General features: G+C 45.1%; 2 protein-coding genes across 4 annotated transcripts in view; one reads left to right on the plus strand and one right to left on the minus strand.

Moving 5' to 3' along the window:
• The window catches only part of RAB24 (RAB24, member RAS oncogene family), a 52,396-nt gene extending 45,323 nt beyond the window's left edge, over positions 1-7,073 (minus strand). The window contains exons 1-2 of one of the 2 annotated variants that reach the window (XM_040405375.1): positions 6,679-7,073; positions 1,795-1,863 (exon numbers count right to left, since the gene is read on the minus strand). In XM_040405375.1, the coding sequence (XP_040261309.1) occupies positions 1,795-1,863; positions 6,679-6,795 (186 nt within the window). In that variant the 5' untranslated portion in view covers positions 6,796-7,073. The remainder of the gene's footprint in view (positions 1-1,794; positions 1,864-6,678) is intronic. The other variant, XM_040405368.1, reaches the window with a different exon arrangement.
• An 84-nt stretch (positions 7,074-7,157) lies between these two features.
• On the plus strand, positions 7,158-25,078 carry PRELID1 (PRELI domain containing 1). Of its 2 annotated transcripts, none has more exons than XM_040405384.1 (6): positions 7,158-7,297; positions 13,383-13,598; positions 15,923-16,148; positions 16,231-16,344; positions 23,301-23,379; positions 24,670-25,078. In XM_040405384.1, exons 2-6 carry the CDS (start codon positions 13,507-13,509, stop codon positions 24,804-24,806), a joined length of 648 nt encoding a protein of 215 aa, XP_040261318.1. In that variant the 5' UTR covers positions 7,158-7,297; positions 13,383-13,506; the 3' UTR covers positions 24,807-25,078. The 2 variants fall into 2 exon arrangements, with proteins under 2 accessions (XP_040261318.1, XP_040261325.1); XM_040405391.1 differs by lacking the exon at positions 7,158-7,297 and adding an exon at positions 8,804-8,906.
• The last annotated feature ends 1,637 nt before the right edge of the window (positions 25,079-26,715 follow it).

Here is a 26,715-nt window from a genome sequence, read left to right on the forward strand (position 1 = left end):
CATGGGAGGAGCATGATGGTGCTGTGAGGATTGATGGCATGGATGGGACTGATGGCACAGGGGTCTGATGATGGCATGAAGAGGAGGGGAGTGATGAGTTTTTATAAAGGAAAACGTTCTTTTAAATTAGTTTTTCTCTTAGTAGAGTACTCGATTAATCGTTGGAGTAAAATACTTGATTACAAAAATAATCGATAGCTGCAGTCCTACATGGAGGCGATCAGCCTGTGGCACTGCTGAGATATTATGGAAGCCCACGTTTCTTTGAAGTGGCCATCAGCTTGTCTGCATTGTTGGTTCCGGTGTCCGTCATCTTCCTCTTGACAATACTTCATAGATTCTCTATGGGGTTTAGGTCAGACGAGTTTGCTGGCCAATCAAGCAGAGTGATATCATGGTTATTAAACCAGGTATTGGTACTTTTGGCAGTGTGAGAAGGTGCCAGGTGCTGCTGGAAAATGAAATCAGCATCTCCATAATGCCCCATTCACAAAGATTGATTTTGAGCCAAAACCAGGTGTGGCTCTAAACACAGAACAGGTGCAGATTTTTCCATTAGGCCTCCTGCACATGAACGTGTGCGCCCCGTGGCCGTTGTGCGGGCCGCAATGCACGAACACCGATTGTGGGGCAGCCGCAGCGGATCACAGACCCAATCACTTTAATGGGTCCGCGATACGGCCGTTCCACAAAAAGATAGGACGAAACCCCACGGAAGCACTCCGTAGTGCTTCCGTTCCGCATCTCTGGATTTGCGGACCCATTCAAGTCAACGGGTCCGGATCCGTGATGCAGAATGCACACAGAACAGTGCCAGTGTATTGCGGATCCGCATATGCGGTCCGCAATACGGCAACAGAACACCTACGGTCGTGTGCAGTAGGCCTTATACCTTATGTCTGTGGAGGCTCCAATCCTGGTTTTGGCTCAAAATCACTGACCAAAACACTGACATGTGAATGAGGCTTAAAGGGATTCTGTAACCTCTTTTTACCCTATAGAGATGCGGACAAGCACGGCTAGATCGCTGCTAGCATGTCCGCAATATACCTGTCTGTCCCATATCTGAGTGGTTTTATTAAGTGCAAAAAATGAGATAGAGATAGATATATATATATATATATATATATATATAATCTCTATCTATGTAAATCAGCCTGGTAAGGAGCCCAAGGGGCTGTACTAACCATTCTGGAGCCCGGCACCACCTGTATCCATGAATCTCCTCCTTGCTCACAAAGTCAGATCGCCGTGAGCTCGCGCATGCGCAGTGCCGGCAAAGTGTTCCTTCCCTGTGCTGGCATCAGCCTCAGGTAAGGAACTGCGTATGCGCGAGCTCACGCATCGCGAGATTACGGCAATCTAACTGTGAGCAAGGAGGAGAGTCGGAGGACGCAGGTATATATATATAATATATATATATATATATATATATATATATAAAATCATTTCTCTATAGGGTAAAAAGAGGTGACAGAATCCCTTTAAAGCTTGTCAACAGAGAGAAGCATGAAGTATTATAACATTTCCTGGTAGACATCACACGGTGTGCTGTCTGCATTTTTTGCAGACCAGTTGAAATAAATGGGTTTGCATCCTATCTGCAAAAAATGTGGATCTGATGCGGACCACAAATACGGTCATGTGAATGGGGTCTAACTGAAATCTGGTGGATACAGATTAGGTAACTGTTGAGTATTTAAATCCTAAATATAATAAAGTGGCCCCAAGCTAAATTTTAAACTTCCCAATTTTGATGTTGATGATGAATGATAATCTCCCAGCACTACTTACCCAAATTCCCAATGTCACATTACGGCCTCCAACACTTAAAGCCTTGGCAACAAATGCTGCCCCAATAGTCTATAAAAAAATAAAAAAAACAAAGAAAGTCATGAATACATGGTATAATGGCATTAATTATTTTTACAGTATTTTTCGCCCCTTAAGACGCCCTTCCCCCCCCCCCCCCCCCCCAAAAAGTAGGGGGAAAGTGCCCCTGCGTCTTATGGGGCGAATGCTGGCAATTTACATTGCAGTCTGCGATGTATTAGTGGGGAGGGAGGAGGAACTGTAGTAGGCGGGGAGAGCAGCTGGCAGTGCAGGCACTGTACTCTGTCCCTGCCGCTCAGTATGTACTGTATTATACGTAGTGTTTATCATAATATCTAAACTGAATAATGATGCGCTCCCCCTGCGCTTACCGGTACATGTCACGATCCTGTAGTAAGCACTAGCAGCTAGCAGGCACGCCGGGCGGCCGTAACTCACTGAGGTCACGTGCCTGCTCCGCCTACTGCTTACTACAGGAGCGTGACATGTGTACCGGTAAGTACACATGGGGAGCAGGGGGAGCGCATCATTACTCAGTTTAGATATTATGATTAACACTACGTATAATACAGTACATACTGATCGGCAGGGACAGAGTACAGTGCCTGCACTGCCTGCCGCTCTCCCCGCCTACTACAGTTCCTCCTCCCTCCCCACTAATATGCACAAGCATCACTTGTGCGTTGCGTGAAAATCGCAGCATGCTCTATTTTGTGCGTTTTTCACGCAGCGCAGGCCCCATAGAAGTGAATGGGGCTAAGTGAAAATCACAAGCATCCGCAAGCAAGTGCGGATGCGGTGCGATTTTCACGCACGGTGAAAATGGGGACCCGATCTTTATTATTTTCCCTTATAACATGGTTATAAGAGAAAATAATAGCATTCTGAATACAGAATGCATAGTACAATAGGGCTGGAGGGGTTAAAAAAAAAATATATATAATAATAATTTTACTCGCCTTAATCCACTTGTTCGCGCAGCCCGGCTTCTCTTCAGTCTTATTTCTTCAGGACCTGGGTAAAGGACCTGCGATGATGTCACTGCGCTCATCACATGTCCCGTCACATGATCCATCACCATGGTAAAAAGATCATGTGATGAGCGCAGTGACATCACCACAGGTCCTTTACCCAGGTCCTGAAGAAAGAAGACAGAAGAGAAGCCGGGCTGTGCGAACAAGTGGATTAAGGAGAGTTAAAAAAAAAAAATTTAACCCCTCCAGCCCTATTGTACTATGCATTCTGTATTAAGAATGTATTATTTTCCCTTATAACATGGTTATAAGGGAAAATAATAGCAATCTACAGAACACCTAACCCAAACTTCTGTGAAGAAGTTCGGGTTTGGGTACCAAACATGCCGATTTTCTCACGCGCGTGCAAAACGCATTACAATGTTTTGCACTCACGCTGAAAAATCACGCATTTTCCCCGCAACGCACCCGCATCTTATCCGGGCAAAAAACATGAAAGAGGCCTAACACTTCTAGGACTGAATGGCTCTGTAATTACAGCAGGTGCTGGAGCCTTCACACCACCTATAGATTTCTGGGGTACTGTGCATGGGCCGTAAAGTGAATGCGTTACTGAAAGTCAAAACCAGATAGCGACATCTCTCCTTTTTTTTCCTATCAGTTTTTATTTTCTGAGTGCAGATTGTTTTAATTCTATTACCTTAACATGATAATTAGGGCAGCCATCTTGCCTAAGATGCTGTTAAAAGCATTTACAGAATCCACCACTGGCCATAGACACAATGGACAGGAGGGGGAATCATTGACTGGTCAGGAGGGAGTAGATGAGCGGTGATATCACCCATTTTCCATGATGGATCCTGTGTTATCTATACAGAAAGGTGCTATCTGTCATTGTAATCCTGCCTATAATGATGAAAAAAGATCTGAAGATCAAAGAGTGGTGATAAATATTAGCTGGTGTGAAAACTGCTGGATTTTAGGATTTAAAAAAAAAATATATAGATAGTGACAGAAAAATTAAAGATAGCATCACCAGAAAATCTTTATGAAAACATGATTTAAACCATAGGTCATTTTTCCCTCTAAAAGCAGAGTAATCCCAATGGTAGAATGAAGATGGCGGGGACTGATTATACATGCAGGATTCGGGAATAAATTAAGTTTCATAATGCGAGATGTCCTGACTCCGTGAACGCGCTAAAGCAGGAAACTAAACTCAGTTTATTTGATCTAAATTGGGGTTCATGCACCCGGACATATTACAGTTCTGTGTCGGAGCTGTATAGTTAGTGTTAATTCTGTTGTCCAGGAGTGACAGGAATATTAAAAAAAAAAAAAAAAAAAAGGGGCTTTGTTTTCCCATTACCAGGCACAACTGTTCTATGGGCAGTGTCAATCATCCTGTGTGGGCGGGGTTATCAGGACTATCTCACCTAGGAGTCCTGTCATCATTTACTCTACTTTTTACTATGAGATCCTGCTCTTAAATCATATAAACGTACCATAAATACCAAAGGTCAGCTTCTCTCCCTCTATCATAAGCGGCAGTGAGATAAAGCAGCAGAAATCACCTGACACTTTAAGGCCACTGTCAAATGGTCATTTATTGGTCAGGACGGTGATACAGTCGACTACTGTAGTGAAGGAGGTGGTATTTTGTGCTGCACTGTGCCATTTGGTTTTGTTGGGGTGGTACTTTGTGCTGTACTGTGCCATTTGGTTTTGTTGGGGTGGTAGTTTGTGCTGCACAACAGACCCTGCCTAATTCTGTCGTCTCCGTCTACTTGTATTGAGCCACCTTCTGTCATTTTGGACCAGCCTAAAACATAGGGCCTCTTTTAGGTTTTTTCCGGGGCCACTTTAAGTTTCCAATCCGCTCATGCTTTTAAGTACTGGTTCAAAATCCTGACCAAATACTGCTGTGCTGAAGTGGTGTTAGGCCTCAGGCACATAGGTGTATTATGGCACTGTTCTGTACAAGGCAGTAGTAGAGTTATTATTCTAGTGCACTGGGCTTTTACTGCACCTCCGTATGCTTCTGAAACACCCAGTGGTGTGTCTTCTGTCAGGAGGTGAGGCAGGAAAGGAAGACATGAGGAGAGAGGGGTGCAGCAGGAAAGAAAGAGTCAGGATAGAAGGACATGTTACATGAGGAGAGAGGGGTGCAGCAGGAAAGAAAGAGTCAGGATAGAAGGACATGTTACATGAGGAGAGAGGGGTGCAGCAGGAAAGAAAGAGTCAGGATAGAAGGACATGTTACATGAGGAGAGAGGGGTGCAGCAGGAAAGAAAGAGTCAGGATAGAAGGACATGTTACATGAGGAGAGAGGGGTGCAGCAGGAAAGAAGGACATGTTATATGAGGAGAGAGGGGTGCAGCAGGAAAGAAAGAGTCAGGATAGAAGGACATGTTACATGAGGAGAGAGGGGTGCAGCAGGAAAGAAAGAGTCAGGATAGAAGGACATGTTACATGAGGAGAGAGGGGTGCAGCAGGAAAGAAAGAGTCAGGATAGAAGGACATGTTACATGAGGAGAGAGGGGTGCAGCAGGAAAGAAAGAGTCAGGATAGAAGGACATGTTACATGAGGAGAGAGGGGTGCAGCAGGAAAGAAAGAGTCAGGATAGAAGGACATGTTACATGAGGAGAGAGGGGTGCAGCAGGAAAGTGTCAGGATAGAAGGACATGTTATATGAGGGGAGAGGGGTGCAGCAGGAAAGAGTCAGGATAGAAGGAGATCTTATATGAGGGGAGAGGAGTGCAGCAGGAAAGAGTCAGGATAGAAGGAGATCTTATATGAGGGGAGAGGAGTGCAGCAGGAAAGAGTCAGGATAGAAGGAGATGTTATATGAGGAGAGAGGGGTGCAGCAGGAAAGTGTCAGGATAGAAGGACATGTTATATGAGGAGAGAGGGGTGCAGCAGGAAAGTGTCAGGATAGAAGGACATGTTATATGAGGAGAGAGGGGTGCAGCAGGAAAGAAGGACATGTTATATGAGGAGAGAGGGGTGCAGCAGGAAAGTGTCAGGATAGAAGGACATGTTATATGAGGAGAGAGGGGTGCAGCAGGAAAGAAGGACATGTTATATGAGGAGAGAGGGGTGCAGCAGGAAAGAAGGACATGTTATATGAGGAGAGAGGGGTGCAGCAGGAAAGTGTCAGGATAGAAGGACATGTTATATGAGGAGAGAGGGGTGCAGCAGGAAAGAAGGACATGTTATATGAGGAGAGAGGGGTGCAGCAGGAAAGAAGGACATGTTATATGAGGAGAGAGGGGTGCAGCAGGAAAGTGTCAGGATAGAAGGACATGTTATATGAGGAGAGAGGGGTGCAGCAGGAAAGAAGGACATGTTATATGAGGAGAGAGGGGTGCAGCAGGAAAGAAGGACATGTTATATGAGGAGAGAGGGGTGCAGCAGGAAAGTGTCAGGATAGAAGGACATGTTATATGAGGAGAGAGGGGTGCAGCAGGAAAGAGTCAGGATAGAAGGACATGTTATATGAGGAGAGAGGGGTGCAGCAGGAAAGAGTCAGGATAGAAGGACATCTTATATGAGGAGAGAGGGGTGCAGCAGGAAAGAGTCAGGATAGAAGGACATCTTATATGAGGAGAGAGGGGTGCAGCAGGAAAGAGTCAGGATAGAAGGAGATGTTATATGAGGGGATGTGTGGAATATAATGTCAGGACATTGGGATTTTGGCTACAGGGGAGGGGTTGGTGCAGTAGGAAGTCTGCATAGGAAATAAAGGGTCAGGCGCAAAGGGGGGGGGGGGGGGCAGTTTCCTGTTCCTGATGTGGCTAACCCTGGGTACCTGGCAAAAGAGCCGATAGTGAAGAAGTGTTGGGCACACCTGGGTTCATTATGACTTACGTTTTGGTATGGTCCTTGCAAGAAGCGGTGATGGACATATCGCTCCACCAGGCTGGTCTTCCCCACTGACTCCTTCCCCAGCATCACCACCTTGGCATCAACCCGCTGCCCGCTCATGTTGTGTAAAGTATGCGACCAAGCAGATGATGAGCCCGCGGCGAATAAGTCATCTGCCACATAAAACAGTCACTTGTCAGGGCCTGGCATGCAGTACCGCTGCTGGAACTGAGATAACAGGCAGAGGGAGAAAACCGCAAGACCCCCTGAACTGAACGCCGGCCTCCTGGGTGCACGCCCGCACTGTCTACGGCACCTGCTCCCATGACATCTTAACTGTTGTTCTCTACAGGCCTGTCACCGATCCACAACTCCGCCCCTTTGGCCATAGACACACCCACTGTCTTACTTCCTTATGCATGGTTTAACCCAACCACAGCACAGCGCTACCGCCCACTTCTGGTTAGGCTCCGCCCATTGCACGTGTTTCCGGAGTTACACCGGAATCAGCTGCTGCGTTGCGGACCCGTGACGTCTGAACGTTCTCTCACTGCCGGAAGTTGAAGGAATCCTGCAGCACTCTCATGGCGGCTGATAGGAGCTGAGTCCTTGCATGGGGCGGGTAAGGAGAGACCGCGGTGTCACCTGCCAAAGTGTATTGTGTGATCAGGGGTGATAGACAGGCGCTGATCGTGTCCCTAGCATGTATCCCAACCCTGTGACCTGTACTGTGGGTGTACTCTGTCCTATGACCCGGTGCACTGTTCTTCATGTCCCTCCACTTGAAAACAGTGTCGGGGTACTTTCACACTAGCGTTTTTCTTTTCCGGCATTGAGTTCCGTCCTAGGGGCTCAATACTGGAAAAGAACTGATCAGTTTTATCCTAATTGCATTCTGAATGGAGAGCAATCCGTTCAGTATGCATCAGGATGTCTTCAGTTCAGTCCCTCTTATGTTTTTTGGCCACAGCATCCTGCAATTTTCTCTCCTGAACACAAGCCGGATCCGGTGTTCTGCCAAATCTCTATACCTTGCGAAAAAGTCTATACCGGAAGTGACGTGGCCGCACAGGAATCAGCTGGAGGAGGGTGTGCGCGGCGCAAGCGTACATCCACTGGCTTAGGAAAGAATCGTTGCAGCGCCGAGATAGAAGTACTTTGTGCACTGCGCGTGCGCACTTAGGGGTATAGAGATTTTGCAGCGCAAAATGTTGCATCAGATCTCCCTACCCCTGAGTGCAACTGCGCACCCGCGCACAAATCATCAGATCAAATCAGGATGAACTGCAACTAATGATTTGTGCTCGTGTGCGCACTCCGGGGTAGGGAGATCTGGTGCAACATTTTGCGCTGCAAAATCTATACCCCTAAGTGCGCTCGCGCGGTGCACAAAGTACTTCTATCTCAGCGCTGCAACGATTCTTTCCTAAACCAGTGGATGTGCACCTGTGCCGCGCACACCCTCCTCCAGCTGATTCCTGTGCGGCCACGTCACTTCCGGTATAGACTTTTCGCAAGGTATAGAGATTAGTGCCGGATCCGGCATAAAAGGGATACTCCGGCCTTTTAATATTGATAATCTATCCTCAGGATAGGTCATCAATATCAGTTCAGCAGGGGTACGGCACCCCCGCCGATCAGATGTTTGAAGAGGAGGCGCGCGCTGTCCCATTCATTTCAATGGGACGGATCGCTCCTATATAAGTGTATGGGAACGATCCGTCCCATTGAAGTAAATGGGACGGTTAGGTGTAATTACACCTGCTCACCGCTGCAGAGGCGACGGCGGGAAGGTAAACAATGAAGAGGAGGCAGCGCTGGCAAGGCACGCACCTCCTCTTCAAACAGCTGTTCGGCGAGTGTCGGACACCTGCTGATCTGAAATAGATGACCTATCCTGAGGATAGCTCATCAATATTAAAAGCCCGGAGAACCCTTTTAAGTGTTACGGCAAAACGGATCCGGCTTTCCGGTCTGCACATGCGCAGACCTTTAAAAATGCAAAAAAAAATTAATACCAGATCCGTTTTTCTGGATGACATTGTAGAGACGGATCCGGTATTTCTATGAATTTGTCAGACAGATCAGCATCCGGATCCGTCTTACAAATGCCATCCGTTTGCGTCCAGATTGCCGGATCCGGCGGGCAGCTCCGGCGGCGGAAACAGCCTGCCGGAATTCTCAGCCGTAAGTGTGAAAGTAACCTAAAACAGAAGTGGACGTAAGATTTGGTAATGACGTATTTATAGAGATTTTGAAATCTTTCTGCTGTTGCTCAACCATTTTTGTGAAAATGATGACAGGAAGTGCAGCCATACAGGTTGTCACTTGTGAATCATCTCTAATGGCTCTGACAACTAGCCGTCACTTTATTATTGATAGATCGTGTCAGAATGAAAGTTTGTCACCACAGAGGGAGGCGCGCTGTCTTTGTGAGCAACTTTCTGCCCTCCTAATAGAAGACATTCCCCTCCTCTAAGATTTCCTTAGATTCTAATGGGTCATATGTAAAGATTTAGGTGGGAATTTGTCACTCCTGCCTATGCCAGATTTCTTGCATCCTTAAATGCCATTGCTACTTTTTTAGTCGGAAAAGCCTGGTTTCCAGAAAGTTGGCGAGTTGTGGCAGTCGGCCCTGGCACAGTTATCATTATGTACAGTAGAAGCTGGAGTAAATCTACAGCAGCCCCGAGCCCCCGGAGACTTCAGTTTGGCACCCAGATTCCAGGGGAGGCTTTTAGCGTATTTTTCGCCCTATAAGACGCACCGGCTCCATAAGACACACCTAGGTTTTTGAGAAGGAAAATAAGAAAAAATATATTTAACAAAAAGGTGTGCTTTTGGTGGGTTTTGAACTAATGGTGGTCTGTGGATGGCACTGTTATGGGGGGATCTGTGGATTGTTGTGCATTTTCATACGTATACAATATTATCTAATGACATTATAATCAAAATGAACGCTCATCTCATTGCCTTTAAGAATAAGATCAGCCTTAAAAGTAAAAGTATGACACTGGTTGTCATAAATCATTAAATCATACTGTGCTGATCAGATAGGGGTGTGTTAACACCACCGTGTGGTACATTTTGGGTGTTACGTTGTAACTTCATCATTTGTTTTGCAGTTGTATTGTTTTTATATTTTTTGTTTTTATAATAAACGATTATATATTTTGCATATACAATTGTTCCTTTTTTTCACTGCTTGCACAAATCAAATTAAGATACTTGATAAAAAGAACTTAGAGGCGTTTTTTATGTCCGCCTGAAGGATAATATAATTTTTATATTTTTTTATCCTCTCTTTTATATGAAGATTCTTTTTCATATAGAAGATATACAGTGGGGGAAATAATTATTTGACCCCTCACTGATTTTGTAAGTTTGTCCAATGACAAAGAAATGAAAAGTCTCAGAACAGTATCATTTCAATGGTAGGTTTATTGTAACAGTGGCAGATAGCACATCAAAAGGAAAATCGAAAAAATAACTTTAAATAAAAGATAGCAACTGATTTGCATTTAATTGAGTGAAATAAGTATTTGAACCCTCTAACAAAAAAAGACTTAATACTTGGTGGAAAAACCCTTGTTTGCAAGCACAGAGGTCAAACGTTTCTTGTAATTGATGACCAAGTTTGCGCACATTTTAGGAGGAATGTTGGTCCACTCCTCTTTGCAGATCATCTTCAAATCCCTAAGGTTTCGAGGCTGTCTCTGTGCAACTCTGAGCTTGAGCTCCCTCCATAGGTTTTCAATTGGATTAAGGTCCGGAGACTGACTAGGCCACTCCATGACCTTAATGTGCTTCTTCTTGAGCCACTCCTTTGTTGCCTTTGCTGTATGTTTTGGGTCATTGTCGTGCTGGAACACCCATCCACGACCCATTTTCAGTTTCCTGGCAGAGGGAAGGAGGTTGTCGCTCAGGATTTCACGATACATGGCTCCGTCCATTTTCCCGTTTATGCGAATAAGTTGTCCTGTGCCCTTAGCAGAAAAACACCCCCAAAGCAAAATGTTTCCACCCCCATGCTTGACGGTGGGGACGGTGTTTTGGGGGTCATAGGCAGCATTTTTCTTCCTCCAAACACAGCGAGTTGAGTTAATGCCAAAGAGCTCTATTTTGGTCTCATCAGACCACAGCACCTTCTCCCAGTCACTCTCTGAATCATTCAGGTGTTCATTGGCAAACTTCAGACGGGCCTGCACATGTGCCTTCCTGAGCAGGGGGACCTTGCGAGCCCTGCAGGATTTTAATCCATTGCGGTGTAATGTGTTTCCAATGGTTTTCTTGGTGACTGTGGTCCCTGCTAATTTGAGGTCATTAACTAACTCCTCCCGTGTAGTTCTAGGATGCTTTTTCACCTTTCTCAGAACCATTGACACCCCACGAGGTGAGATCTTGCGTGGAGCCCCAGAGCGAGGTCGATTGATGGTCATTTTGTGCTCCTTCCATTTTCGAACAATCGCACCAACAGTTGTCACCTTCTCTCCCAGCTTCTTGCTAATGGTTTTGTAGCCCATTCCAGCCTTGTGCAGGTCTACAATTTTGTCTCTGACATCCTTGGACAGCTCTTTGGTCTTTCCCATGTTGGAGAGTTTGGAGTCTGCTTGATTGATTGATTCTGTGGACAGGTGTCTTTTATACAGGTGACTAGTTAAGACAGGTGTCCTTAATGAGGGTGACTAATTGAGTAGAAGTGTCTAACCACTCTGTGGGAGCCAGAACTCTTAATGGTTGGTAGGGGTTCAAATACTTATTTCACTCAATGAAATGCAAATCAGTTGCTATCTTTTATTTAAAGTTTTTTTTTCGATTTTCCTTTTGATGTGCTATCTGCCACTGTTACAATAAACCTACCATTGAAATGATACTGTTCTGAGACTTTTCATTTCTTTGTCATTGGACAAACTTACAAAATCAGTGAGGGGTCAAATAATTATTTCCCCCACTGTATGACAGGATGGCACTGTTATGGGGGGGGGTGATCTGTGGATGGCACTGTTATGGGGGGGGTGATCTGTGGATGGCACTGTTATGGGGGGGGGGGTGATCTGTGGATGGCACTGTTATATATGTGTCACCCACAGATCCCCCACCCCATAATAGTGGCATCCACAGATGCCCTAATACAGTGTTTCCCAACCAGTGTGCCTCCAGCTGTTGCAAAACTACAACTCCCATCATGCCCGGACAGCCTTTGGCTGTGCGGGCATGCTTGGAGTTGTAATTTTGCAACAGCTGGAGGCACACTGGTTGGGAAACACTGCCCTAATATACCGGAACTAAACCTGTGGGAGGGGCCGGTGGCATGCAAATGTCGCTCACTCACTTCCTTAATGCCTAAACCTTTTATAATAATAACTTTAATTGAAGTTCCGATTCCCAGCCCCATCTGTACTACTTACTAAATGTCCTGTAGCGAGCAGGGCAGGCGGCCGACCGTAACTCACTGACGTCACGTGCCTGCGCCGCCTACTTTATGAATGAAGTATGCGGCGCAGGCACGTGACGTCAGTGAGTTACAGCCGGCCGCCCGCCCTGCTCTGCCTGCTACAGGACATTTAGTAAGTAGTACAGATGGGGCTGGGGATCGGAACTTCAATTAAAGTTATTATTATAAAAGGTTTAGGCGATAAGGAAGTGAGTGAGCGGCGGGGCCGGAGTACAGTGACCGCACGGGCCCCGCCGCATTTGCATGACACCGGCTCCTCCTCCCCCCCCCCCCCCCCCCTCCAGCTGATACATCGCAGACTGCGATGTAAAACGGCAGCATTCGCCCCATAAGATGCAGGGGCATTTTTCCCCCACTTTTGGGGGTCTTATGGGGCGAAAAATACGGTATTTATTGTACTCACTCATATAGGGCTGACTCATATATTCTGTAGCGCCTTACAGACATTATCATCACTTAGGCCGGGTCCTCATCTGTGCCGTGAACTCCGGCACTCTGTTCCAGAAGCTGCATATGGCATATATGCCAGCTTTCAGCCGGACAAAAAATAGTACATGCAGCACCTTTTGTTTAGACGAAAAGTGGCGTATATGCCAGAATGCGGGCAGATCGCATTATAGTGAATGTGTATCCGACTATGCCAAATACAGTGCATTCGGGCAGTCTGTTCCTTCACCACAACAGCTGTCCCCATCGGCCCTCACAATCTTCAGTATGTCTGATAAGCACACACATATGGGGCAATCATCATTCTTTGCCAGCTGTCAGACACATTGGGGGGAATTTATGTATGCATTCCAGAATTGTCTTCAAAATGTCACTAAATAGGGCATTTGTGGCTTTATGCAGCTGCTTGTGCATAACTATTGTGACTTATTCCAATTTTGACCAGTAGATGGAAAAGTAGGCTTGGTTAGCTATATTAAGGAGTGTTAATCTAACAGTAGAGCGGCGCTGCAGAAAGCTGGAGCAGTATTTCTAGACAAAAGTGTTTAAGGATGCATCAAATTCAACACACAATGTGTGATGTTTAATAAATTTGGCGCAAAGTATTCCACCCAGACTCAAGGAGAAGTAACCTTAAATATTAGCCTCGTGGTAAATTCCCCCTGTTGTCTTGGTGAACATCTGCCTGATGATTCCAGAGATGTCTGTCCCTGGGCAATATTAGTGCCCCTTCCTGGATGATTGCAGCGAGGTATAGCGTTGTATGACATGTATATGACACATTAATTATTTCTTGTCTCATTAGGACACACACCAGCGTCACACTGGAATCAGACGGTTTCTCCAGGTGACCTTCTCACCACAGCACTGCCGTCCTCTGATGGTTTCCTGAGTCCATCGTGCTTGGTGCAGTGATTCTTCTGGGAACAATGGTGAAGTATTTTGTAGGCTTCAATGAGCTGAGGAGCTCGTGGGACCAAGTGTTTGCTGCTTTCTGGCAGCGCTATCCAAACCCTTACAGGTAAGTAAAAGTAGTCACTGATCTTGAGCAGTGGAAGCTGTGGAGATATTCCAGGTGTTTCTATTCTTTATGGCCTTGGAAAATGTGATATTTTCTAATCCACTCAGTTTCGAGGGTGCACCATTACTATATTCTTTCTCTTTAAATAGGACTGAGATATTTGACAGCGCTGTACACAGATAGTAACCACTCCTCTAGCTTACACCTACATACACGATAGGGCCTTTAAGTCATTTGTGTTTTTGGTGTGATCGCAGACCAGAGCACCGGGAGGCAGCTACATAGGTGTATCCTAGTAAGGCTCCTTTCAGTCGACAGCGGAATTGGCTCTCAGCAGAGACTGCATAGAGCTGTACGCACTAGATAATGAACAGCCGCGTTGCAGCCATTCAGTCATCCGTGAGAGTGCTTGTTCAAGTGATACCACCAGCAACATGCCACATTCACTTACTGGGAGTCCTTGAGCGGAATGGCATACATATGTAGTTTTAACCAATCACAGCCACGATTTTCCAGCCAGGCTCATTTTTGCAGACAGAAGTCTGCTGTCGCCATTGTAGACTACTCGCTCGTGCCCATTATTCAAACAGTAATCTCTTACCCCTCATCATGATGTGCATAAGCACCTTAACATAACCTTGGAAATGAATGGAGCCCTGTGGATACATCTGACTTGTATGCTGGGAGCTTTCCTGATGTGTGCACCCAAGTGTAAGACCCAGTTGTTGAAACAGTCATACACGTTCTTAAAATGTACTGTAAGTTTACGTTCATGCCGCAGATTTGTTGCAGAAATCTATGTGACTGCCCAATACATCTGCATGATGTTTGCAGAAATCCATGCACATAGTACAGTAACAAGTCCACTCGGTGGTTGGAATGGAGTTTTCAGCTGTAGAATGTTCTGCTACATACATGCCACACTTCACCTCTAGAAAGCCAGCTTCTGGTCTGTGAAATTTCACATTATATTGTTGTTCTGTCATGGTAACCCAGGCCAAATCATCAGATGTTCTAGGTTTGGGTACTATCAGATTAAGCCTTTCCCATTGGCTCCACATAAATATACGTGAGCGGTGCGGGAGGGGTGTATGGAGCATGCTCACAAGCTGAGCCTGCTCCATACATGTTGGATGCCAGCTGTGCAATAGAGCTAACACCCGCCAGGAATGACCACAATCGGTGATAACGCTGATCCCAGTCATTTAATCCCAACGGATGCCATGTTCAGTAAAAAATAAAAATTCAAAAAATCACATAACTGAAATCGCACCCTGTCACGATTTTACGTATAAAAATATACAAAAAAATAAACATATTTGATAGCGCCGCTTCCAGAAATGTCCAAACTAGTCAAATATAAATGCATTTATCCCCTACAGTAAACACCATAATAGGGGAAAAAAATCAAAATGCGCAAATAGCGTTTTTTTTTTTTTTTGTCGGCTGAACGCCTAAAAAAAAAAATGTAATAAGTGATCAAAAAGTCATATGTATTGCAGATGGGTACCAATAAAAACGATAGCTCTCCCATCAAAGATGAACCCTCACACAACTCTGTAGACAGAAGTCTAAAAAGTTATGGGTGTCTGAGGAAAAAAATAATAAAATTGCCATATTCAATTCAATATCACTGTAATTATATTGACCAACTGAATAAGGTCATCATGTCGTTTTTAGTGCACAGTGAATTCTGTAAAAACAAAACCCCAAAAACTGTGGCGGAATTGAATTTTTTTCTTTTTCAGTTTCACCCCACAAAGAATTTCTTTTGTTCTCCAAAAATCAATTTATGAATCCCTTCCTGCCCAGCGCCATACATGTACAGCACTGGGTGGGTCTTTAAAGATGGCACCCTTTTGCGAGCATAGTGGCCCCAAAGCCGTCGGGCCGGGTGCCTGCTGTCTTAAAAGTCTGCAATTGACACTAATATTAATCGAAGACATTTAACTCCTCAGATGCCATGGTCAAATGGCCACAGTGATTGAGGGAGTCACATATTGTGTGCGACAGCCTCGCTCCGCCTGAATGATCCGAGGCTACCGCAGATGTTCCTATGGAGACCCTGTCACAGTGGGAGGAACATAGTGAAATTTTCATAGACTCCAATGCTAATAAATCAATAAAAAGTACAGATTGCCCCACAAAAAAATGAGCCCTCAACACAGCTCTGTGGACGTAACTACAAAAAAGTAATAGGCGTCAGAATATACTCTCCATTTTGTTTTGTAGTCATCCAATGAACACTTTTGACTTTCTATCTGTTTTATAGAACTATTTAAATGTTTGAATTTGATATATTAATTTCCTTTTTTGGCATATAGCAAACATGTCCTGACCGAAGACATTCTATACCGTGAGGTAACCAGTGACCACAAGATGCTAACCAGGAGACTATTAACAAAGACCAACCGCCTGCCACGGTGGGCAGAACGATTGTTCCCAGCCAATGTGGCCCATGCTGTGTACATTTTAGAAGACTCCATAATTGATCTTCACAAGAAAACCTTGACCACCTACACCTGGAATATAAACCACAGCTCTGTCATGGTAGGAGACCCAACAGTGGAGACTAGCTTTAAAAGTATATGTGTCATGGTATTTACCCACTTTTTTTGTCCTATCCTTTCAGTCTGTGGAGGAACGCTGTGTATACTGTGAAAATCCAGAGGACAAAAATTGGACCGAGATTAGAAGAGAAGCTTGGGTGTCCTCAAAAGTGTTTGGTTTTAGCCGACCAATACAGGTGAGATGCACATGACCAAGGCTGTAGTATAATGAATGTAGAATTCAAACTATTTTCTTGCTTAAAGTGTATCTGCAGTTTGAGGAAACTTCTGAGATATCAATGTTACAACCCATAAGTAAAGGGCGGAAACACTCCTATGGCGCTGACAATCTCTGCTTCTATGGAAATTGTTTGAATCTGTTCACCACTCTGTGCATATCTCAGGTGAGCAGGGCACAGATGATCACTTCTGTCCCTTCGTATCAGCGATTGGTAGGGAGCCTGCAGCCAGACCCACCCCCTGATCAAAATGTCTGATATATCACTATGATGTGTCAGAAGGTACATGTTATAAAGCTCTGGTCATGCAGGAATGTTTAGACCCACTAATCCAGGTCATCTTAACCATTGGTTAAAACTGAAAGCGCTTTAACAAAAGTCATCGTGTAAGCCAATGTGATGAGCCAAGTGAAGACGTACAGCCCAAACATCAACACGCTTTTTAATGTACCTAAGTTCAGCATATTAGTGATTGTTCAGGAAAAAACTGACTATTTTCCCTAACGCCTCCACAACGGCACTTATTGGCACTTATTGGAGGGATGTCCCCGCCCCGGACAGGAAACAACGACGTAGAAGCAGAAGATTTAAGAACCTCCTCCCCCTTACCTAGTCAGTCGTTGTTTCCTGTCCGGCGGAAGTACGTGGAAGCCGCTCCTGCAGCAGGAGAAACTTTTGTCCTTCCCCACTTTCATGTGGGATGGCTGGAGCAGGGAACGGGTCCTCGGGGACGCATGGCCTCCCTTCCTGTTCCTAGGAGTAAGTCCTGCTTGCAGGCGTCCCTGGGCGCATGCGCGGTAGTTCCCGAGAACTATCGTGGGATCCGGCGTCTGACGTCAGCGGGTGAGATTCTCCTTGGGCAAGAGAATCTCGCAAGTAGGCGGAGCTCCAGCGGCGCAGAATTTAAAAGTTCCTCTCAACGTAGCGTCCTCATGCTACGCTTAACGATGTTAGGCCCTGGAGATTTGGACACCGCAAGGAAGCCCGTAGATCCCTCAGCCTCTGCCCTCAGCCCGGTAAGCCTCCTCCCAGAGGAGAGATATGCTTAAAACTGATGTTATTCTGTTCTTTACCTTATATTGCACACTTGGTGCCTACTGCTTTCCACCACTGGTGAAGGGTCTGGCCTCTTAGATGGTTCTTCTGCTGGTCTCTAAATGTGCTCCCCATTTTTGTTTCTATGTTGCTCTTAGGCCAGAGAGACCGCGACCCCGAAACCGCCTGGTGGAGATCTGGCACGGAAAAAATGTGGCATTTGTCACAAAGCACTCTCCTCCAAGTCGAAAAAACCTCTGTGCCCCAAGTGCACAGAAAAAATTGTCTCAGAGGAATCTCCTTCCCTTCTCGAGTCTATGAGATCAATAATTAAAGAAGAAGTAAATGTGGCAGTAGACCTAAGAATGCCGTCATCTCCAAGACCATCCACCTCTCAAAGATCCCTAGCCTCTGACGGGTTTGAGTGGGATGAAGGGGAAATCTTTTCCGGGTCAGACCCCTTCTCTTCTGAAGACGACTCTGGTAAACCCCTCTTTCAGCCGGAATAGACGGATTGATTTTTAAAAATCATCAGAGCAACTATGAACATCGAGGAGGTGAAGGAGGCTCACTCTGTACAAGACCAGATGTACCAGGGGTTAGGGGAAAGGAAGAAAAGAACCTTCCCCATTCACAATAATGTCAAGTCCCTTATTGCTAGAGAGTGGAAAGATCCAGAAAAAAGGGTTGCTATATCAGGCGCCTTTAAACGCAACCCCTTTGATGACGCTGATTCAAACCTGTGGGAAAAAAACCCAAAGGTAGATTCACCAGTAGCCCGGATCTCTAAAAGAACCTCGCTACCCTTTGAGGATACTGGCCTCCTCAGGGACCCCATGGACAAAAAGTGTGAAAGCCTTTTGAAAAAATCATGGGAGACTAACACAGCTATGCTGCGACCAAGTATAGCTTCTACCTGTACTGCAAGAACACTCTCAGTTTGGCTGAACCAGCTAGAAGGTCACTTGGCGGCGGGTACCCCGCGAGAAGAAATCCTGGCTTCCCTACCAGCTCTCAAGAAGGCGTCTAATTTTCTTGCTGGTGCATCTGCGGACTTGGTGAAACTCTCTGCCAGGTCAGCAGCCTTATCAGATGCCACAAGAAGAGCTGTCTGGCTCCGCACCTGGAAAGGGGACGCGAGCTCAAAGAATCGCATATGCTCCATCCCGTGTGAAGGCGATAGATTATTTGGTTCCACCTTAGACAATATTCTAGATAAAGCTGCGGACAGAAAGAAGGGCTTCCCTATGGAGAACCGCTATTTTCATCAGAGGCGTTCCTTTCGAAATCAAAGAAAGCGAGTTCGAAGAGATGGCAGCCCTCCAGAGGTAGGGGGGCAGACGAATCCACTTTACTGCCGTCTGGGAAAATATAGGAGCATCTCCCTGGGTGGTAGACACCCTAAATCATGGCCTAAAGTTAGTTTCTGTCAATACCAACAGATCATTTCATGATCAACAAAATTCTGCCTCATCGAGAAAAACAATCTTGCCTAGAGTCAGAAATTACGTCACTGATTCAGAAAGGAGTAATTCGTCAGGTACCTGCGGAAGAACAGGGCAAAGGGTTTTACTCCCCTGTCGTCTTAATGCAAAAACCCAACAAGACCTATCGACTATAAACTTAAAAGGCTTAAACAAGTTTATCGTTTACAAGCGCTTCAAGATAGAGTCAGTGAGATCCACCATAAATGTCCTCCCCCAAGACTGCTTCATGGTGACCATGGACCTTCAGGACGCCTATTGCCACGTCCCGATTGTTATGGCCCATCAAAAGTATTTAAGAATTGCTATCTATATAAAAAAACGGCTCTGTCACTTTCAGTTCATAGCCCTCCCCTTTCAGGCTCTCCTCAGCCCCAAGGGTGTTTTCAAAGATCATGGCAGAGGTCGTCAAAGCCCTTCACCTAAGAGGCATTCAAATTATACCTTACCTGGACGACTTTCTGGTAGTTGCTCCCTGTGCAGAGACCCTTCTGTCCCACCTAGCAGACGTTCAGGAATTTTTTACCACCCTAGCGTGGATAATAAAATTCAAAAAGTCAGACTTAAATCCGGCGCAAAGGAAGACCTTTTTAGGGGTAACATTAGATTCCCATCGATTAATGTCTTTTCTTCCACAGAACAAACAGATCGAGCTCCAAGAAAAAGTCTCGCTATTCTGCAGTCAAAGATCCACAACGGTAAGGAACCTCATGACCATTCTAGGTACCCTTACGTCAACGATCCAGTCAGTAAGGTGGGCCCAACACCACACAAGACCACTTCAGGCATTCCTCCTATCTTCTTAGAATGGCCCCTCCTCGGTCCTGGAAAAGCGCGTGATAATTCCGAAGTCGGTAAAAATATCTCTTATGTGGTGGAGAATCAGAAAACACCTTCAGACGGGTGTTTCCTGGAGACAAGGAGATCAAATGATCATAACCACAGACGCCAGCAGCATCGGCTGGGGGGGTCACTCAGGCGGAAGAGTGGTCCAAGGCACTTGGGGAGCGGATCTACTACAAGCCTCCTCCAACTTAAGGGAACTCTCAGCAGTATACAACGTCATGGTCGCTCTCTTTACGCCTACATCACCAAAAAGTATAAAGGTCTTCTCAGACAATACTACTACGGTCGCCTATTTAAACAAACAGGGAGGCACCAGGAGTCGCTCCCTAGCAGCTGTAAGCGACAAGATCTTCTCCTGGGCAGAGAGCAACCTAATTTCCCTTACAGCCTTACATGTCAGAGGAGAAGAAAATACTTTGGCCGACTTTCTCAGCCGTCAGACTCTGAAAGAAGGAGAGTGGTCCCTAAATCCACAAATATTTCATCAATTGTGTCTCAAGTGGGGGACTCCAAAAATAGATCTGTTTGCGACAAAGTCCAACAAACAGACCAAACAGTTCTGTTCCCTCTCCCAAAGGGACCTGCCACTATGGATAGATGCCCTATCCCGACAATGGCCAAACTGCCTTCTTTATGCCTTTCCTCCCTTCAGCCTAATATCAAAGACCCTGATAAAGGTACAGGAAGAAAAGGCCAAGGTAATCTTTATAGCCCCTCACTGGCCGAGAATATCCTGGTTCCCCTTGCTACTTCATCTTTCAGCAGGGGAATCCTGGGTCCTCCCATCCATACCAGATCTCCTTTATCAAGGCCCAGTAAATCACCCAAGCGTCAAACACTTGAACTTGACGGCCTGGAGACTGAGCGCAGCACCTTAAAAAAGAAGAGACTCTCTGATTCAGTTATCTCCACTCTCATGCTCAGCCGAAAACCCATAACATCCAGAATTTATCTGCGGACCTGGAAAGCCTTTCAAAAATTCTCAGGTGACGTGATTTTACCAGACATTCCTCAAATTCTGCAGTTCCTTCAAGCCGGACTTGACAAAGGCCTCAGACCAGCAACCCTTAGAGTGCAGGTATCAGCCCTAAGTGCGTTTTTGGACGTCAAGTTGTCAGAATCCTCTTTAATAAAGCGTTTTCTTAAAGGCGCTATAAGAGACTCCTGTAGCCCGTCTTACCATTGCTCCCTGGGACCTTAACTTAGTGCTGTCTGTCCTAATGTCTCCTTTGTTTGAACCAATAGAAGAAATATCCCTGAGACTTCTTACGTTGAAGACAGTGTTCCTTACGGCCATTACAACTGCTAGAAGAGTCGGGGAGATCCAAGCCTTTTCATATAAGCCTCCTTATCTAACAATCCTCGATGACCGCATAATTCTGAAACATTGCCCAGCCTTCCTACCTAAGGTAGTGTCTAGATTTCACTGCGAACAAGAAATTTCGCTGCCCTCGTTCTGTCCTTCACCAACCTCGGAAAAAGAGAAGAAATACCACAACTTGGATGTAAAAAGGGTGTTAATCTGCTACCTCAACAGAACTTCATCCTTCAGGCACTCGGACCAACTGTTCCTACAGTACCAAGGGCCCAACAAAGGTCGCGGGGCTAGCAAACCTACGATATCCAGATGGATAAAAAATATTATCAAGCTAGCTTACCTGCAGAAAGACCTCCAGCCCCCAGTTGGGCTAAGGGCTCACTCCACCAGAGCAGTGTCATCCTCATGGGCTGAGGCGGCATCAGTATCATTAGAACAGATATGTAGAGCCGCAACTTGGGCCAATCCTATGACTTTTTTTCAATCACTATAGACTGGATATCCTTAAGAACCAGGACTTATCATTTGGGCACAGGGTACTTTCTGCTGCTGTCCCTCCCTAATCCTATTACTCTGTTAATCCTCCAATAAGTGTCGTTGTGGAGGCGTTAGGGAAAATAAATAATTACTCTTACCGGTAATTGATTTTTCCGATAGCCTCCACAACGGCACTGGGATTCCCTCCCTGATATGTTGTTACATGGATCTAAGTTCTGCTAAAGACTTATTGTTTTCTTTCTAATGATGTAATTGTCCTTGGTTATTAATACATATGATTTATTTTTTTGGCATCACTTCCGTGTCCTCTCTTATTGACTGACTAGGTAAGGGGGAGGAGGTTCTTAAATCTTCTGCTTCTACGTCGTTGTTTCCTGTCCGGGGCGGGGACATCCCTCCAATAAGTCCAATAAGTTCCGTTGTGGAGGCTATCAAAAAAAATCAATTACCGGTAAGAGTAATTATTTCTTTTCCACGCAAGTTTGCTCAGTTTTGTCTGCGATTGTGTTCATTGTTTGTCTTTTCCACGCATTCGTTTTTTGATGCATTTTTCACATGCGTGAAAAAAAAAACTGAATAACAATCTACATCTTCTTCTAGCAACCATCAGTGGAAAATGCATTGTCTCCAGATGCAATCCGTTTTTCACTGAAGCTCCATTCACTTTTATGGAACCAGAGCTGTGTGAAATATGCAAAATCTAGAACAGGCATCAGCAACCTCCGGCACTCCAGCTGTTCTGAAACTACAACTCCCAGAATCCTCCTTTCACTTCCATGGGAGTTACAAGAACAGCCAAGAAAGCTTGCATGCTCTGAGTTGTAGTTTCACAGCAGCTGGGTTGCCGATTCCTGATCTAGAACATGATGCCTGAAAAACGATGCTCATGTACACAGACCCATTGAAGTGAATGGGTCAGGATTCAGTCTGGATGCTATGTGTTTGCTTCACACATTGCACCCTGATGGAAAACTTTGTCATGTAAGAGGCCTTAAAGAGGACATTCCTTTATTGTTCCAGCTAGAAGTTATGAATGAATAACAAAATGAAGGTCCGGGTGGGTGTAACCAGTTGGAGGGGGGTGTACCTGCACAATAAGTAGTTACTAAAACTGAGAGGTTACAGGTTATATTTCAAGGGGTTGTACAGAATTAGAAAATCATGATTGCTTTCTTCTGTAAACAGTGGCACACTAGTTCACAGGTTGTTAGTGATATTAAAGCTCAGCCCTATTGACTTCAATGGAACTGGGCTGCAGTACCACAACTACCGTGGACTTTTGTGGTGGTGTTTAAAACTGCCCAATCCTTTTGTTCTCTATGAGATAAAGCGCTGCCAGAATCCTCTACTCTTCCAGCCGAGATAAGGAGGCATGTGTATGTGGGGTGGGGTGATCACTATCGGACGAATGCGTGTTTACTGAATGGCCACATTATTCATGTTCTGATGGAACTTACTATGTTTCTGCCATTCTCCTTCCTATAGCTTGTGTACAAATGCCCAGTCATAATGGCTGAGGCTCTAACTCTCTTTTGACAGATGCACCCTGCCCCATTACACTGTGGACTTAACTTGGTCCTTAGGTGGGAGGGGAATTCTTGAAGTGCCATTGTATAGTTACATATTTGATCACTCATGGAGCTCATTTTCTCTGTACTGTGTGTGTAAGAATTATAGAAGCAGCTCTGAACCTCTTCATTGTCAGTCTTCTGATTGTTTGTTCTGTTTTCCAGGAATTTGGTCTGGCTAGGTTTAAAAGTAACGTGACCAAGGCATTGAAAGGATATGAATATACCCTGGCAAAAATGCAAGGTAAGTGGGCAAGATACATTCAGCCTTTATACCGTCTTTTCTGAGTCATGAAACAGGAAGCATGACTAGGAGGTCACGTGCAAGATAATGGCAGTCAACTAGTGAGCCATAGAATCCATGCTAATAACATCTCACCCTTCCAGGGATAATGAGGGCATTGTTTTAACTGCATGTTCAGCTACTTTTACTGTATAGATAAAGATTACACATGCTTCAGGCATGTGTCCGCTATGAACACTAAAGAAAAAGTCAGGACAGTAAAGGCGGATTTACATGGCCCAATTGTCAGGCAGGTTACCGGAAACGATATCTAAACGTGCTGTCGTTCATCGGGTGATCCTGTCATTCGTGCATGCACCACCAGTCATCGTTTCTGGGCAGCAGATTGTGCTGTCTAAACAGCGATCTGCTGCCCAGAAACAATGATTCTGTATGGGAGCATGTGATCGCAATACCTTTGTAGTACCAGTGGTTATGTTCCCATCATTCTAGGTGATACTTAACCTTTGTTAAAGGGGTTATTCCATGGTAAGTATATATAGTGGTAGTGCATATGTTGGTCCACTGTACCATTCACTAATTATAAACCTCCCCATAGTAATAAAGATAAACAGCCGTTAGTACGTTGCCTTTTTGTGGTGCGTCGCGAGTTCCAATTGTGAAGTGGGTACTATTCACATATACAGGTGCGTTTGTTCAAATGGACCGCGCTGCTCCAGAGCAAACAGAAAGATCCTCCCTTCCAAATCACACAGACTTCCTTGGATATGGGAAAGCATTCAGGTCACTTGGATTCACTTTCCTCTCTCCTTTGTGATTCTCTGTGAAAGATCAAGGTTGCCACAAATAGTGATCTCCTGACGAAGCTTTCTGAAGCGAAACCCGGGTCGGGTGATTGATTTTTATACTCTGCTTGTTACCTTCTTTTATCCTGTAAGTACAATAAAACCTTCGCAGTTCAACCCATGTGACTGTGCTTCACTATTTGTGGCAACCTTGATCTTTCACAGAGGTTCACAAAGGAGAGAGGAAGGTGAATCCAAGTGACCTGAATGCTTTCCCATATCCAAGGAAGTCTGTGTGATTTGGAAGGGAGGATCTTTGTTTGCTCTGGAGCAGCGTGGTCCATTTGAACAAACTCCCCATAGTAATGATTGGAGCGGTGGACTAATATTCTCACCATCACTCCCATTTAGAGAGGAGACTCGTGGATCTGTTAGACAACATTTACTTTTCGTTGGAGAACCCCTTGAAATTTAAAGGTAACAAGGCCATTTCTTTCTCCTCCAGGCGATATACCTGCCAGGACACTTGTGGAAACTGCAAAAGAGGCAACAGAAAAAGCAAAAGAGACGGCCCTTGCAGCAAAGGAGAAAGCCAAAGACTTGGCCAGTAAGGCAGCCACTAAGAAGCAACAGTACGTGTGAAGGTCCTTTCTAGATCCTAGATCACTGCACCACAGGCGCTTAGAGGCTGGAAGTGTTGCTGGGTTCATAGGTCATCTGAACCAAACTTGGCTCTCTGTATTACAATCAACTGTTTATATCACGTCGAAGATTAAGAAAACTTGAATGTTAACTCGAGCAATGAAATGTCAATGACTCTTTTCTAAGCTTTAATTTATGATTAGACAATGCTGTTAATAAACCAACAAGTCTCTTTCTGCTTCAGAGACAGATAAGTGCCTGTGTGTATTGGCCATTTGCAGCGGAGATGTTTCTTTTCTTACAGTAAAGCTTTTAGTATTCCATCCAAGAGGAAATGTTTGAGGGTTAAAAGAGCTAGAGTATTCCCTATCAATGAAAATATCAGAGACCTGATTCTGGAGGAATGGTTGGATCCAGAAAAAAGGTTGGGGATTTCCAGGGATTCCAAAAGTCGTCTGCTGTTTGATCCATCAGAGTCAAAAATATTTGACGAGGTTCCTAAGATAGATGTCCAAGTTGCTAAAAAGACTTCCTTCCCTTTTGAGGATGCATCTCAACTAAGTGATTCGAAGGAGAGAAAAGCAGACACTATTGCGAAAAACCAGGGAAGCAGTCATGTTTAACCTCAAATCCAATGTTGCGGCAACCTCGAAGCAATGGTCTGGAGACAAAACTTCAAAGATAAACTTGTGCTCCATCCCTTTCTCAGGAGAGTATGTATTTGGCCCGGTTTTAGATAAGATTCTTGAAAAAGCGTCCGACAAGAAAAATGGTTTCCCTTACGTCCTAACCAGCAGCACAAGTGGGGAATTTTTCCCTGTGAAACTGGTAGGACAGGTGGAATTTTTATCGATTAAAATTACTACCAAGACAATTAAACAATTAACCCACCCCCTATAAAGGGACGCCCGCCCTTAAACCAGTGCTTTTTTTTATCTGTCCTGCGGACTGAGGACAGGTTCAGGCGCTGCCGGTTACCTTATTGATTCGTTTGCTGCCAAGTCTTGGTCCTTGTGGCCGTTTTTTTCCTAATTTTGCCGGGTTGCGGCCTCTGCCGCCGTTAGATGGAGCGGGGGGCCTGTTGGCACCTCTATATCCCGGCGATATAACTCTGTGCTTGGCCTGTACTCGGCCGCGGTCCCGGCTGCCGCGCTCGGCGTTATGCGCGCCATACCAGGTAGTACTTCAGATGACTACTTCCGGGTCAGCGGTTCGCGTATTTCAACGGCTGTTTTTAGCTGCGCTTCGGCCCCTGGTGTGCCTAATCGATGTTTTTGCCCAAGATTTATTCATATAATCGGGGGTGGGGCCAAGGACCTTTTAACCACCTCAGCCCCCTTAGCTTAAACACCCTTAATGACCAGGCCACTTTTTACACTTCTGACCTACACTACTTTAACCGTTTATTGCTCGGTCATGCAACTTACCACCCAAATGAATTTTACCTCCTTTTCTTCTCACTAATAGAGCTTTCATTTGGTGGTATTTCATTGCTGCTGACATTTTTACTTTTTTTGTTATTAATCGAAATTTAACGATTTTTTTTGCAAAAAAATGACATTTTTCACATTCAGTTGTAAAATTGTGCAAAAAAAAACGACATCCATATATAAATTTTGCTCTAAATTTATTGTTCTACATGTCTTTGATAAAAAAAAAATGTTTGGGTAAAAGTTATAGCGTTTACAAACTATGGTACAAAAATGTGAATTTCCGCTTTTTGAAGCAGGTCTGACTTTCTGAGCACCTGTCATGTTTCCTGAGGTTCTACAATGCCCAGGCAGTACAAACACCCCACAAATGACCCCATTTCGGAAAGTAGACACCCTAAGGTATTCGCTGATGGGTATAGTGAGTTCATAGAACTTTTTATTTTTTGTCACAAGTTAGCGGAAAATGATGATTTTTT

The sequence above is a fragment of the Bufo bufo genome, chromosome 1, assembly GCF_905171765.1.
Source record: "Bufo bufo chromosome 1, aBufBuf1.1, whole genome shotgun sequence".
NCBI lineage: Eukaryota > Metazoa > Chordata > Amphibia > Anura > Bufonidae > Bufo > Bufo bufo.